The 14,903-nt window shown below is 39.3% G+C and overlaps 3 protein-coding genes across 5 annotated transcripts; 1 reads left to right on the plus strand and 2 right to left on the minus strand.

Moving 5' to 3' along the window:
* Positions 1–5,346: 5,346 nt before the first annotated feature.
* LOC133716575 (probable disease resistance protein At5g66900) lies at positions 5,347–7,299 on the minus strand. The gene is made up of 4 exons (XM_062143270.1): positions 6,756–7,299; positions 6,467–6,573; positions 5,891–6,061; positions 5,347–5,685 (listed from the first exon to the last, which is right to left on the minus strand). The coding sequence occupies exons 1-4, from the start codon at positions 7,297–7,299 to the stop codon at positions 5,347–5,349; spliced, it is 1,161 nt and encodes a 386-aa protein (XP_061999254.1).
* A 290-nt stretch (positions 7,300–7,589) lies between these two features.
* Positions 7,590–10,754, minus strand: LOC133718097 (putative disease resistance protein RGA1). 2 transcript variants are annotated; one of them, XM_062144904.1, is made up of 2 exons: positions 10,379–10,754; positions 7,590–9,523 (listed from the first exon to the last, which is right to left on the minus strand). In XM_062144904.1, the coding sequence occupies exon 2, from the start codon at positions 8,844–8,846 to the stop codon at positions 7,722–7,724; it is 1,125 nt and encodes a 374-aa protein (XP_062000888.1). In that variant the 5' UTR covers positions 8,847–9,523; positions 10,379–10,754; the 3' UTR covers positions 7,590–7,721. Both variants share the same exon structure in this region, with proteins under 2 accessions (XP_062000888.1, XP_062000889.1).
* A 472-nt stretch (positions 10,755–11,226) lies between these two features.
* On the plus strand, positions 11,227–14,036 carry LOC133718807 (uncharacterized). 2 transcript variants are annotated; one of them, XM_062145691.1, is made up of 4 exons: positions 11,227–11,364; positions 11,492–11,603; positions 11,921–12,188; positions 13,559–14,036. In XM_062145691.1, the coding sequence occupies exons 2-4, from the start codon at positions 11,520–11,522 to the stop codon at positions 13,705–13,707; spliced, it is 501 nt and encodes a 166-aa protein (XP_062001675.1). In that variant the 5' UTR covers positions 11,227–11,364; positions 11,492–11,519; the 3' UTR covers positions 13,708–14,036. The 2 variants fall into 2 exon arrangements, with proteins under 2 accessions (XP_062001675.1, XP_062001673.1); XM_062145689.1 differs by lacking the exon at positions 11,227–11,364 and having other exon boundaries at positions 11,378–11,603.
* The last annotated feature ends 867 nt before the right edge of the window (positions 14,037–14,903 follow it).

The raw sequence follows: 14,903 nt of genomic DNA on the forward strand, positions 1-14,903 counted from the left end.
CCCCCTAAAGGGATCTTGCCAAAAATACTTTTGGGCTCATACAGTATGTACATTTTTTTAACTACATGTACAGTTAAAATATTTCGCGCTAAAACTTGAAAGGGCATCACATTATCACAAATGATAAATAGGTAACTAACTATACATCACTTTGAAGCTCCATGGAGAAATGGACAAATCATCATGTCTATTTGAAGTTCAGTTGGTTTGAATAGAATAATTTAACATGACATGTAGAGTTTATAGACTTACAGTACATGTCATGGTCCCTTATATAAAATGTAGATAAAGGGAAACATTTTACCTATGTTGAAATTTGTGACGGTAATTGTAGAAAAGGGTGCTGAGGAATTCACTTGGTGATCAAAATCATCATTAAGTGCAATTTATGGGAGAAAGTAGAGGTCTGTTTTGCTGCAATGGCTGAAGAAATGACAACTCACCATGAAAATTATCGGAAACCCATGAAAAAAGCACCGGGTCCGAAGGTTATTTCTCTAATGCTAGCTAGTTGCCTTCAGCACACATTTTCCCTTTTTTTTTGTTGGTATGATTGAAAGAAAGAAAAAATAAATAAAAATAAAAGCTAGCATTGGTTGCTATACGGTCTATACCTTAACGAAGCAGCATGGCATCCTTATCAGCAAACCTCTTCTTGTTTCTGTTTTTTTATTTTTTTTCTTTTTTCTTTGTCTTTTCCGTCTTGGCAACGGTAAGAGTAGTTGGAGTAGCGTCCAAATCCCAAATGCTCCGATCAAACGGACCTGGCTATACAATTTGAAATTCTAATGGGACCCACGGAATATTTCTCATTCTACTCTCTCTTCCCTCTCTTCCCTCCCGCCACAAAATGCCCTCACCATGTCCAATTGTCCCATGCCTAGCTTTGCAAATTTTTTGTACAACCTATGTCCATTTTATTGTATACATATTTTGTTCACATTTTCTTTTTCGGAGAATATAACTGATTTTGTTCACTTTAGCGTTACTCTAGTGTGTGATTAGACTAGTAGAACAAATTATGACTTAGTGATTGAATGATGAAGGAAAAAGTCGATTAATTTAGTTACCCATTTCTTTTTGTACCTACTCATATAATTGGTGGTTAGCTCACAAAATTTTGATGTCGAATTTATTTACATAGTATGTACATTTTTTTAACTACACGTACAGTTAAATTATTTTGCGCTAAAACTTAAAAGTGCATCACGTTATCAGAAAACGAATGATAAATAGGTAACTAACTACACATCACTATCACTTTGAAACTTTAAATTCTATTAACTTAAACCCAAAAATTACCCCAAAAAAAAAAAGGTGGAGCACGCTCTACTCCGTATGAACGAATAAGGTCAAATCAAACTCTGCATGGCACCACTACCACCCTCCCCTCCCCTTAAAACCTCCTCTGCTCTCTGTCTTCCTCACCCTCCCAGCATTTCAAATCCCATTATTCCCATATCGCTCTCTCTCTCACTCTCCTCTCCCAAGCGCTTTCTTTCTCCACAACCATGTCTTCATCACCTCCTCCTTCTGGCTCTCCACCCCCAAGCAGGTGCTTAGATCAATTCTTTAATACTAAAACAAATGGAGTACTATATTTATTTGTTTTGGCTGAAGACTAATACGTATATCTTCGACTATTTCTCTTTCAGGGGCTCTGAGCTGAACTTTCCAGACTTGTTCCATAGCTTCAACAACATTGATGCTGCGCTGGAGTATGGGTTTATACCTAACCCAACCCCAATCACTGTTTCCAGGTATTCTTCTTTCTTTGTCGTGGTTACCTGCGTTTCCTAATAAATTTTCTCATTTTTGGGTCATGTGCTTGTCTAACTCTATATGGGTCTTGTTTACGTGTATAAAGTTTGCATCTTTTTAGTTGTCTGAGAAAACAAATTGTCTGATGAAACTTGGTTACTTGGAGAATGATCTTCAAAACCTTGGGAACCTTGGTCAGAGTGGGGTAATGGAGGAAGGGGAGTTGCTGTAGAAACTTCTTCATTCGATTGATTGAAAGGAACGACTGACCGTTCTTCAGAAACAACAGGAACGACCGACCGTTCTCAGAAACAACAGGAACGACCGACCGTTCTTCATCTTTTTCATCTTCAGCTTTTTCGTCCCGTTCTCCATCTTTTTCATCCTCTTGGCTTCCACTGACCATCTCTTCAAAATAGCTAAACTTCTCCCCCCCTAAAGAGAAGTGTCGGTGGGAGAAAAATAGCAGGTACCCTCGAAGAAAGTAACATCCATAGTAACATAAAACTTTTTTGTGGGAGGATGAAAACACTTATACCCTTTCTGATGAGTCCCATACCCAACAAAGACACATTTTAAGGCACGAGCCTCCAACTTAGAGCGTTGGTTCTTGGGAACATGAACAAAGGCTACACACCCAAAGACTCTAGCATGTAGGTTATGAAAAGAAGGAATGCTAGGGAGACATGTGTGGAGAGTACCTCAAATGGGATTTGGCCCTGAAGGACACTAGAAGACATACGATTGATAAGATGAGAAGCAGTGAGAACAGCTTCTCCCCACAAGTACTTGGGTATATGTGCACTAAAGAGGATGAAGCGGGCAACATCCAGAAGATGACGGTTTTTACGCTCAGACACGCCATTTTGCTCAGGTGTTTGTGGACAAGTTGTTTGGTGGACAATGCCTTGTGCCTGGAGATAATCCTGAAACTCATGACTCATATACTCCCCCCCCCCCCCCCCCCCCCAAATTATCTGAACGAAAGACCTTAATTTGACCGTTGTTTTGAGTGTGAATCATGGCTTGAAAGGCTTGGAAAGCTGAGAAGACAGCATATTTAGATTTAAGTAAAACCACCCAGGAAACTCTAGTACAATCATCAATAAATAAAACAAACCAACACATACCAGTAGGAGTAGGATCACGGGAAGGTCCCCAAACATCTGAATGAATCAACTCAAAATGGGTAGTACTTTTATTGACAATACTTAAAGGATAACTAACACGATGGCTCTTGGCCAAGACACAAGTTTCACATCTAAGAGAAGAATCATTAATGCCCAAAAACAAAGAAGGCATAGACTTTTTCATGTTACTAAATGCAGGATATCCTAAGAGACAATGCCATAACCACAGCTCACTCAACTGCTCAGAACTCGAAATCAAAGCGACTGGGGCCATCTTCCCTGGTTTCTCCCCTGCATACATCTGGTCCAAATGAAACAACCTCCCCCTCAGATCTCCCCGACCAATAGTCTCCTTGGTAAGAAGATCCTGAAACACAACATACATAGGAAAAAAGGTCACAGAGCACTTAGCTTCAGCATTTAATTGTGGTACAGATATCAAGTGGTGAGATAAAGAAGGAACATATAAGACATTATGGAGCTCTAATGTAGGTGTAAGTCTAACCGAACCGGTTCCTAACACAAGGAAGGCTTCACCATTTGCATTGGTAACTTTAGACACAGGTGGTGGTGACAAGTGGGTAAAATAGGATTTATCATAAGTCATATGGTCTGATGCCCCAGAATCAATGATCCAGGTATCTTCCCCAACAAAATCAGAAATATGTAAAGCAACACCAATCTTACCACGTCTAACCATGGATACAGATGGATTACCAGCAGCAGTTGTGTGATCTCGCCCCTCCACACCATCGTAATCAGAATTTTGGACTAAATGAGCTGTAGCACGTCCTTGTTGATTAGGTGCTGGTTTTCCCCAAGATGCAGGATATCCATTCAGCTTGTGACATTTAGCTTTAATGTGGCCTAGCTGTTTGCAGTAGTTGCAGAAAGGACGATTGCCAGTAGGTGATGTAAAGCTAGACTAGGGACGCAACTGTTGAGTATGTGGTGGCATATATTTAGGTGGTGTAGGATTAGACTGAACTGTAAGACTAGACAATTCATAGTGAATTGCCTCAGCACTCTCTAGTTGAGCCTCATCCTTGCGAATATAGGCAAAGGCTCCATCAAGGGAAGGAGGAGTAGCAAGCCTTAACAACTCACCTTTTGCACTAGCATGCTTGGAATCAAATCCATTCAAAAATATGTGCACCCGCAACAAATCTTTCTCCTCATTGTGCAGCTTGATATCATCAGCATTCTTCATCTTATTAGGGCGCCTCTGATCAATCTCCAACCAGATGTTCTTCAAAGCAACAAAGTAAAGGGACACACGTCCATTCTGAGTCATCTTGAATGCATTGGCATGGAGTTCATGAATCTGAGCAAAGTCAGAATCATTGAGATACAACTCTTTCAAAGTCTTTAATATCTCAGCAGCTGTCTCGCATCCAATGATCAATTGAACTACCTCATCGGTCATTGATTTGTAGAGGATGGACATCACAGACCCATTTGAGTTCTCCCACTTTCCAAACCCTAGGTACTTCTCATCTGGTGCTTCAATTGTGCCATTCACAATGCCGGAACAAACCGCTCACTCATTGTCTCAAATTCTGGGTTGCTGTCTGAACATGGATAAATTGGGTCCATCGCTGAAAAAGTCCATTGGAGCTTTTCAATGACGCTCTTGGAGCTTTTCAGATGCTACAGCGCACCTTTGGGATTTTCAATGACGCTCTTGGAGCGATCAATAGCCAAGATGTGGTGGTGAAAAAGGTTGGTGAGATGAAGCTTTTGGTTCAGCTGAAAATAGGTGGGCTCTGGACTAAAGGTGTGATTGTCCATCCCTGTGTGGAAGGCTCAGCTCTTGATGAGATCAAGAAACTCGGCAGTGATTATGGTATCACTGTCCAGTGAGTGTCACCAACTAGGCTTTTTTAGACTTCTACTTTTATTCCGGTTTTGTGCAAGGTGTGCCTTGCTTACCGTTATGTAATAATTAATTTGCACTCGGGTTTTTTGCTAGACACTTCCTATGTTAGTTTTATGCAATACTTTTGGTTCTGGTATCTTTAGTTCTTTACTGATGCATGTTGGATTTCTTTTTTTCTTTTTTTGTTTCTTTACTGGTACCTTTGACACCTTCTTGACTTCATCTAAATTCACCGAATTGTTCAAATCCAATTTACTGATTACTTGCCATAGGTAGCAGGCCAAAATTTGTAATATAAGTAAATATTGTTTTATGATAATACCCACAAATATCGTGTTGGAGAAAGCTCCGTTGTGATGAAAACAAAAAAATATCAAAAAATGAAAAAGCAAGTGAGACGAGAAAAATGACCCTTAAATCCAAACAAGCCCTCAAAGAATTTAGTTGTAATGTTAGTTTCATTACTAAAAACTGTAAATAACATCGATTGAAACAAAAACCAAGTAATAATCAATTAGTACGAATTGGCTAATAATACAATCACTACTCTCGATGATAGTTTCAGCACTACACTTACTACAGACAAACAAACTCTATAGTTGAAGGCACCATCCTTTTAAGCTGATGCATGGCATGATCTCTTGCCTTCTTACTCTTCTCAACTCTTCTATCTGGTATCGTATGATAGCAAGACCAATTCTCAGGCTCAATAGGATCGATAACAATTTTCTCAAGTGCAACAGCATTCTCTACTAAGTCCATGACATATTCAACAATATGTGGTCGACCACGATATCCTATTATTTCTACTACCTTCAGACAATGATGTGGCCATTTTGGAGCTTTTTCTAGTTTCATTGGCATTCGCTTGTCCAAATATTCTGTATCTCGATCTTCAGCAGGATAGAAGCACAACTGTGGCCAAAAAAACATTACAATAAGTTATTCACTACACACAACAAGAACCATTCACCCCGCAATTGTGGAGTTGAAACCAATCAATCTACAAACGCGTGAGATATACATATCAATCTCCTAGCAGATGAAATCAGAAATAGGTAAATGGGGATGAATAGAAGATAAACATATAGGTAATAGCCAAATGTGGGAACAGATATACCTTCAAGACAAGTCTCTGCAGGTGAGGAGATGCCTTGATCAAAGTAGCTAATCGGCTAAGTTTGGAATAAAGTTGAAAATCGTGATGATAAAAAGAATCTGCATTAACCTCTAGTTCCAAAAGCTTGAGACTTGTTAAAGCAGGCAACGCATTAATCCCCTCAAAGAATTTCTGAAAGAGAAACAAAAATAAATAAGTAAGGAACATACATAACCAATCCAAGAAACACAACGAAATGTAAAACCAAAACGGATTGATATACTAACCAGTCCAATGAAATGAGTAAAGACTTATGGAATCTAGACATTCAGATATAAAACAAGCAATTTTTCATCATCAAGACAAGATATTTCCCCAATCAGACAGAGACTAGAGATAGGATAAAGATTATATTATCAAAATACAATTTTTTTTCATCAAAGAATTAAAACATCAGATCTTATATACTAAGTTGGCATTAAAGAGTAAAGGATTTTTATGATTCCCAATGATTTTCTAGGTACCAAATCCTAATAAAAACCGAGGCCTTAAACACCTGCAGACAAATCAATTCTACTGCTTGATTCAGTTATGAACCTCCATGACGCTCTTAGCTCTGCGTTTCGTGTACCCTCTGATGTTGTAGTCCGTGACTTTGCTCAGCAGTTTCAATGCCATCAAGGAGTTTGGTGATACAAATTGAACTGAGATAGCCAGCAGAAGAGGAATTCAAGATGACATTGTTGTCAAGCAATCGAGCTTTGAGGACAGGGATCGAGAATCGTTATCAAGGAAACTACTTAAAGGAATATGGAGACATTGAATTATATAAATGACGTCAGATTACTGCAGTTCTCAATGGACAAAGTTTGAAGGGAACTCAAACCTCCAATTGCACCATCTGGCATCGAGATTATACTATGACAGTCACTAATCTCTAGTGACTCCAGAGCTTTGAGGTTCTGCAAACTCTCTGGCAGAGAGGACAACTCATCACACCAACGAATGGTTAATGATTTCAGCGCAGTGAGGTTTCCGATCTCCAAAGGCAGGGAACAAAGCTTAGGGCAAGATAAGACCTCCAGAGAAGACAGATTAGATGCAGAAAGCCCTGGTGGTAGAGAGCGCAGCTCTGGAAGTTTTTCTAATACAAGCACTGTCAGCAAAGTTAAACCTCCAATGAAGATTGAAGATGGATTACAATCCCGCAGCTCCAAATGTTGAAGAGACAAACAAAATGGTATATGTGTCAACTTGGGACACCTATTTATGGTTAACTTCCTCAAGCTCGGAAATGCATTTTCATTATTTGCACTCGACCAGGTTTCCAAGTTCGGAAAATCACTGAGCGATAGTTCTTCAAGCGATGAAAAGCATATGTCTGTACTATCACCATAGAACTCAAAGCCAATGCGTGTCACGCTCTCCATTCCATGCAGAGAAAGAGTCTTGAGTAGAAGAATATTCCCAAGGGCTGGAAGATATTCACAGTTCTTACAATTGGACAAATAAACTGCAATTAGATTTGGGAGAGTCCAATCTGGAAATCTGATTCCTGGATAACCATGTATAGCTTTTTCAAATTCTTGTGTGGTTTCAGGCCATCAAGAATTTCTACCGCCTCTTCAGCATCAGGTTCATGCCACCGTACCCCTGCTTCGAAAAAAAACCTTTTGGCTGGGGACTTGGCTAGTTTCTTCAATGATTTTTTGATTTTTTTCCTGCCGTTCACATCTTCAAAATCTCCCCAATATAATCCCAACGACTCAAGATTTTCTTTCATCTTCAGTCCAGATGATTGAGCTCCAGTTGCATTTCTCACATTCTCCAAGTGTGTAATATTCAACTCCCCCTAAAGATTCAAATTCTCTAGTACACCAAGATCACCGACCCTCTTGTGAACGAAATATAATGGCAGTGTCTGAAGTTGAAGTAACATTTTAATACCAGGAGGTATATACCACAAGCTATCACATCCAGCTATATTGAGATGTCTTAGGCCGGTCATTACTTCGAAGTCTGGCAAGACTCTAAGATTATGACATCCAGAGAGGTTTAAAGTCTGCAATGAACAGAGATTCCTTGTGGTTGCCGGCAACTTGGAGATAGGTGTATAAGACAAGTCGAGATACCTCAAACATATCAACCCACCTATTGATGACGGCAAAAAATGAACATCACAGTTGTTTAAGTCCAGCACACGCAAGTATATACAACTTAATAACATTTTACTACTGTCTTTTAGAAGTCCATATTCTCCAATCAATAAGACAGTTCGTAAATGTTCTGCTTCAAAGAGAGCTTCTGGAATTGTAACTTCCCTGTATTTATAAATAATGGATGAGCGGCGAATTTGTGGTGGATTACTCGGTGGAAGACCTTGTTCAAGCATAACGGATTCATTTCCAGAAACATATCGTGCAAGGTCATGAATGACATCATTCATTTTGTATCCAACTGTGCTGCCACCATCACGTAACTCTACTTCTTGAAAGAAAGACATCCACAGAAAATCAGAAAAGTATTCATCACCAATGTCTTCCGGTCGCTTGCTACCTTCTTCTAGAATTAAGCCTTCTGCCATCCACAAGAGAACTAATTTATGCTTCTTGAATTCATAATTTTTAGGAAATATGGAGCAGAATGCAAAGCATTGTCGAAGATGTGATGGCAGATGAAGATAACTCAACATAAGCGCTGGTAAAATTCTTTGTTTGCATCCTTCTACTTCCCACAGTTCACTATTTTGCATAAACAACCATTGCCGTTCTTCTCTTTTAAAGCGCATAACACTTCCCAAACTTTTGGCTGCTAATGGTACACCACCACATTTCTTCGCAATCTTCTTTCCAATCAGGCAGAGGTTGGGATACTTCTCTTCTTCTCCTCGTCCAAAAGCTCGTTGCATGAACAAAGCCCAGCAGTCATCCTCCATCAAACCCTTCAAATAATATGCCGAAGTTGGGGAGTCCATCATGAATGGGACTTTTTTATTGCGGGAAGTGATAATGATTTTGCATCCATCAACACCTCCTCTAAACAAAGGTCTTAGTTTGTCCCAGTCATCTTGATCTTCAGTCCAAACATCATCCAACACAATTAGATATCTTTTGTTGTGCAGCAAATGCCAAAGCCGAGCTTGAAGTTAGTCACTCTCCGAGAACTTGCAGTCTTCCCTTGTTATAGACTCAATAATTGACTTCATGATCTTCTTGATATTGAAATCATCCGAGACAAAAGTCCACAGCCTAACATCAAAATGTTGGATTACCCGCTCATCATTATATGCCAACTGAGCAAGAGTCGTCTTGCCAATTCCTCCAATACCAATTATCGGAATACACATAGCATGACCATCCTGGTGACACTCAGAAGATAGTAACAGTTTCACTAACTCCTCTTTGTCATCAGCTCTTCCATATATTTCTGACTCCACAACAAAAGAGCTAGTCTCCCTTTTATCAGATTGCCTATCTACTGTACGAGGCTCTCGAAAATTAAACTTCAATAGACCCTCGTTTACTGTCATTTCTAATGTCAAAAGCATCTTTCTGACTTTGTCAGCATCTATGGATTTTGAAATTGCTAAAGTCCACTTACCTTTTCCAGGACTCATAGTTCTTCCTTTGGCCGTAACGAAATCCAGAAGGTCATCTGTTGGAAAGTTTAGCAGAATCTGTTAGAATCGCTGTCAATATCTTTGCATTCATTTTGTATCATTCAGCATCAATCATCTAGGATAGTTTTCCTTTTCTGTCTCCTTGCTTTATGGAGAATCTTTATTGTAATGGCTGTATATATTTCACACCGATGAATAGAAAGATTTATTCCAGCAAACTATCTTTTTTTATTCATCTCTTTCATTGTTATACAGCGACAAGTGTGGCCCGTGACCCACCATTGTACCGATACTGTCCCAACTTAGGCCCGTGACCCACCATTGTACCGATACTGTCCCAACTTAACCACCAGATAGGTGTTGGGTTTTAATCATAAAAGGCCTCGGTACAATTGGGTGAGATCCACCCACTTATAAGTTATATTTTTATTTGTCACTTTTCCAATGTGTGATCTTTCCTCTCCAAACACGCCCCCTCACATGCAACCTAACTCTAGGTCTGCACGTGAAATTAATTAACAATCCAATTCCCACATTGGAAATTGGGACACAAGCCTCATATCAGAGACTTGGTCAATACAATCCAAGGCCCACATCGGACACTTGGTAACAATCCGATCGGAATTTTTCCGATGGCAATATAAGGAACCCAAATTCGGGCCCATGATAATTGGAGATGTAATTGGAGAGGGACCCGCTCTGATACCATGTTATACAGCGACAAGTGTGGCCCGTAACCCACCATTGTACCGATACTGTCCCAACTTAACCACCCGATAGGTGTTGGGTTTTAATCATAAAAGGCCTCGGTACAATTGGGTGAGATCCACCCACTTATAAGTTATATTTTTATTTGTCACTTTTCCAATGTGGGATCTTTCCTCTCCAACAAGCATCATGAGCTGCGTTCTTGAGCTTCGACAGCCAAAGCCGGACGGCTTTGTTCGTCAGTTGTTGCTCCTCTGCATCTTCAAGAACAGCTTGAACCATGACCAAGGCATGTTGTAGGCTCTGGAGGTTGTCCTTCATGTCCCAGATATCAGCAAGCTTTTGTAGGACTGGGGATGCTACTCTGTCAAAGATCACTTGCAAAGCTGGTGATAAAACTACGTCTGCCATTTTTAGCAGCAACAAAACCAGAACAAGGCTAAGTTGAGAATGGTTGATATGCTTGGGTGAGTTGGGTCAGGTGCATGATTAACTTTGAAAATCTTCTTCCAATTAAACCTTGACACGAACTCTGGTCCGGATGTATAATGTCAAACATTTAAAACTGAAGAAGAAAAAAAGTGTCATGTCTTTGTCGAAAAAAACAACTAGAATGAATCTCCTCGGAACATCTAATAAAATTAGAACCATACAGTGATACAGAAATGATCTAATGCTTTATGTAGTGACCACATAAGTATCTGGTAACTGATGCGCTAATTCAAGTTGTACGAAAACAATCTTTACTATAGAAATCCTTGCGCAACTTACTCCCGCCAAAACCAGCTATCTCAGTGAGAACAGACAATAAGGGGGTGTGCAACTATCAACTATATTCCAACTAGGAGCCCATCTCATCATACTGCCTATACTACCATTTTGCAAAAGAAGATTTCTTTATTGGATCTATTTGTTTTCTGAAAGAGAAAATGGACTCCATTGTACTGCTTCAGAAAATTTTTGGGGTTCGTCTACAAGGTTTGCTTTATTTTGTGATTTCTAAAGAACAAGTCTTGTGCGTAAAAGTTTTGATCTTGGGTCGAATGACCCAAAACCCATTTAGTTTCGACCCACCCAAAGCCCAATACCCTCCCATTCATCTCCTCTGTTTCACTAAAAAGACCTTCTCCCTCTGCTTCGTTCTTTCTCCTGCCACCACAGCTAATAGGTATGTTGCTCTGCCGCTCCATCTCTGTAATTGAATTTTTGGGGTTTTGTGTGTAAATTTTCACTTGGGTTTGTTTCAATCCAGAAATTGAACAAACCCATCTCATGAGTTGTAGCTTTTGCTTCAGTGGTGCTGCTAGAATTGAGAATTGAAGAATGGACGATAGCATGAAGCAATTCCAGAAAATCTTAATTGAGCATGAGACTCAAGCTGAGCAACTCTTTCTAGCCAAACACCAGGTAATTCATACTTGTTACTCTAATGATTTAATCGTCTGCTAAATAGGGCATCTCATATTTACATTGGAGAGTTTGATATAGAATTGGGGTACTTGTATATGGGTTTCCTGGTTTTTTTTTTTTTCTGTCTCAGGCATGTAGTTTTTTATGGAATTGGTTGTACCCAAGGTTTTGTTTGCATTCTTATCCTGTTAGTCATAACTTCAGGCCATTGATGGAGTTATAAAAAAATAAAAATAAATCAGTTTTAATTAAAGAGTGATGGTCTTGTTATTAAGAAAGTGGAGGGGTTATGATGTTTATCTTGAAATTTGCAGCTGGTTGAAAATGATAGGGTGAGGAATGGGAACAGAGAAGCACTTACATCTTTGAGGAAGATAGCTCGAACAACGAAAACTAGTGTTCCATCTCCTTTTGAGTCGATGATGAAGGAGATTGGGGGAACTCAATCAAGACCCCTGGTGAAGGAGGTATGCCCCACCTGTGGCAACCATGACTCAAATGAGCGCTCATGGATGATGTTCCCTGGAACTGATGTCTTTGCTAGGATTCCATTTCATGCTGCCCATACCATCTTGGAGAAAGGTTTTTTCTCACACCTCTTTCTCTTTATGCAATTATTTGGAAAGATAAACCAACAATATTAGAAAGAAGTACACTACTTCATATCAACTCTAAAAAATTATTTTACTGAGATTTTGTTCAGTTGGTTAAGAAGCTGGCATTGTCCATAATCAGGTTTGGATTTTTGATTTAAAACTTGGTAGGCTTTCTATTAATGGGATTAGAACAGTCATTGTTCTGGTTTGGTCGAATACATTCTTTTTGTGAAGATTGTGCACTACTCAAGTTAACACTACCTCATTCCAACTATTTAGGATTAGATCGAAAACCTTTTCATTATGATGTCACGCTCTTCTACCTCTGCGGGTATAGGTGGAATAGGTCTAAGATTTTTATTTTAATTCTTTCTTTTTTTCCAATTTTATAGGTTTAGGGTGTTAGTTTGAGTTCTATCTGGTGATTCTGGTGTTAAATGTTCTATTAAGTGATGGTATAAAGACTGGGTTGAGAATCGATGAAAAGGCCTAAACTTTCAAATACGGGGACCAGAATTTCTACATTCACTTATTCTCCAATATCAGCACTCACTTATTGTGTCAGACAATAGTTCTGTTGTGATTGAAACTCAGGTATTTAAGTGAAGGAAATAGTAGATGGAAAAGGGAGTTTTGATGGGTACCTAGAACACTCTCCATCATAAGGAAGGAATCAAATCAAGCAACAAAAGGTGTAGAGAGATGGAACCATCTTTAAAAGAAAAATAAAAGTTGATAGACTGATTTAACTCATGAAGCTGTAGAATTGTCTTCCATTCGAAACATCTACAGTTGATTATAAAGTTGTCATTGCAAAATCCATTAGTTTCCCAAAAGGAAGATATGCTTTAGATTAATATAGAATAATTCAAATAGTTGATGGGAGGGATCTATTGGTCAGCAAACTTTCGTTAATAATTAGGTTTCTTAGTTCCTACTTGACAGTTTTCAGAATCTGTTATTGTGTTCCTACTGGTTATGTATAATTTTGTAACTTTACTTTTTGATTGTTGGGACTTGGGAGTAATTCACTCATTTGTCGGATGAACATTAGCGCTGTGACAAATCTGTCTCTCATTACTTAATTCCTGCCTAAAAGTTTTCAGAATCTGTGATCGTGTTCCTACTTCTGTAACTTTACTCTTGAGGCTTGTTGGAGTGATTTTTTCAATTATTAGTTGAAAATTACCACTGTGACAATTCTGTCTCTCATTACTGTAAAAAGCTCAGCAGTTGTCAATTTTTGTCACGTGTGTTTATCGGGCGTGTTCCTTCTCATAGTTAGCTGTGTTTTTTAGTATAATTACACTTCATCTTGTTTCCATATTGAACTTCTACTATTGTCCGTCAATGCAGATCAAGAACAACTCGACTTTGATTCCAGAAGGCTACAGAGCACTATGAAGGAGAAATCTCTTGTGCTTTCAGAAACAGGTGCCCTTGCTGACAAGATCTGTCCTGGTGTGCTAAAATCCTTGGTAACCCTCACAGACAAACCTAAGTGAGTTCGCTCAGCTTGATGGTATCATCCACTTTCAGTTTACCCTCATCCACTCCAATTGCACGCCAAGGAGAAAGGAAGAAAAATTATCTCCCCAACAGCATCAGTAGCATAGCTTGTGTAGATTAGTGTTGTAATTTTTCAAGTCTTTGCTACTCCTACTGCACCTAATGTCAGCATTCACCTAAGATGGGGATTAAATATTAGGGGAAATGATCATTTACCCAATTTTAGCTTAAAAATTGCCCACTTATCCAAACACTCTAAGAGAATGCCCACTTACCCAACACTCTAAGAGATTATTTCCCTATTATCCAATTAAGTATTTTTTTATATTCTTTTTTATTTATTTTTGAGACAATTTTGCCCTATCCTTCTTTGTCACTTAGATAGAGAAGTGATAGGAGACCTTGCTGAACTCCGGTGACCAGTGACCGGCCGCGGACTCCGGCGACCGGTGATCGGAATCTGGCGACTGGTAACTGGAATCTGGCGACCGGTGACCGGAATCTCGGATCCGGCTACCGGGACCGGTGACCGGATTCCGGCCTTCTGATTTTATTACCCCCCAATAATACCCAGTAATCATATTATTGCCTCCCAATAACAAGTTTATTGGGGATCAACAATTAGTGAAAAATGAAGATATTTTGAATTTTGAAAGCTTTCGGAGGTTTATCCAAATAAATAATTTTATTATTGCTCCCCAATAATCTTATTATTGCCCTAATAAACATTTTATTGCCCCCCAGTAATCTTTTTATTGCCCCCTATTAATCATATTATTAACCCCAATAATTTTTTTATTTCTACATATTTTCTCATACTTTTCAATGCAAATCAGTAATCACATATTCATATTATGATCCCTTGGCAAAACCCTAATTTGGGTCTTTGTCTCCTCTCATTTGCTCTATTATATTCCCTCCTTTCCCAGCCAACTTCCCACATGCATTCTCGACACCACAAGCCTTGTATAGACACGTGTCCCACCACTTCTCTACCACCTCCACTGTCGCTGTACTCATCCTCCTCATTGGCGTCGACGATCTCACTCTCCAGAATCCACTCGTGAATAAGAAACAAAGCCTCCTGCTGCTGCTGCGCCTTCATCGCCCTACCTTCTCCTCCCTCGTCCATCGTCCAGGTCTGCTAGGATTGCATGCTTTCGGGCCCACCCAACTGCAACAACTTCGGATC

Source organism: Rosa rugosa, chromosome 6 (genome assembly GCF_958449725.1).
Source record: "Rosa rugosa chromosome 6, drRosRugo1.1, whole genome shotgun sequence".
NCBI classification, from domain to species: domain Eukaryota; kingdom Viridiplantae; phylum Streptophyta; class Magnoliopsida; order Rosales; family Rosaceae; genus Rosa; species Rosa rugosa.

Bases quoted from the DNA above. Each gene is read 5' to 3' on its own strand.
- LOC133716575 (XM_062143270.1), bottom strand. From the start codon at position 7,299: ATGGAGAGCGTGACACGCATTGGCTTTGAGTTCTATGGTGATAGTACA. The intron at 6,574-6,755 runs GTTTGAGTTCCC...TGGCTATCTCAG, and splicing joins GCCAGATGGTGCAATTGGAG to TTCAATTTGTATCACCAAAC. The intron at 6,062-6,466 runs GTTCATAACTGA...TTTCTCTTTCAG, and splicing joins GAGCTAAGAGCGTCATGGAG to AAATTCTTTGAGGGGATTAA.
- LOC133718807 (XM_062145691.1), top strand. From the start codon at position 11,520: ATGGACGATAGCATGAAGCAATTCCAGAAAATCTTAATTGAGCATGAG. The intron at 11,604-11,920 runs GTAATTCATACT...TGAAATTTGCAG, and splicing joins TCTTTCTAGCCAAACACCAG to CTGGTTGAAAATGATAGGGT. The intron at 12,189-13,558 runs GTTTTTTCTCAC...CCGTCAATGCAG, and splicing joins CCATACCATCTTGGAGAAAG to ATCAAGAACAACTCGACTTT.
- LOC133718097 (XM_062144904.1), bottom strand. From the start codon at position 8,846: ATGATGGACTCCCCAACTTCGGCATATTATTTGAAGGGTTTGATGGAG.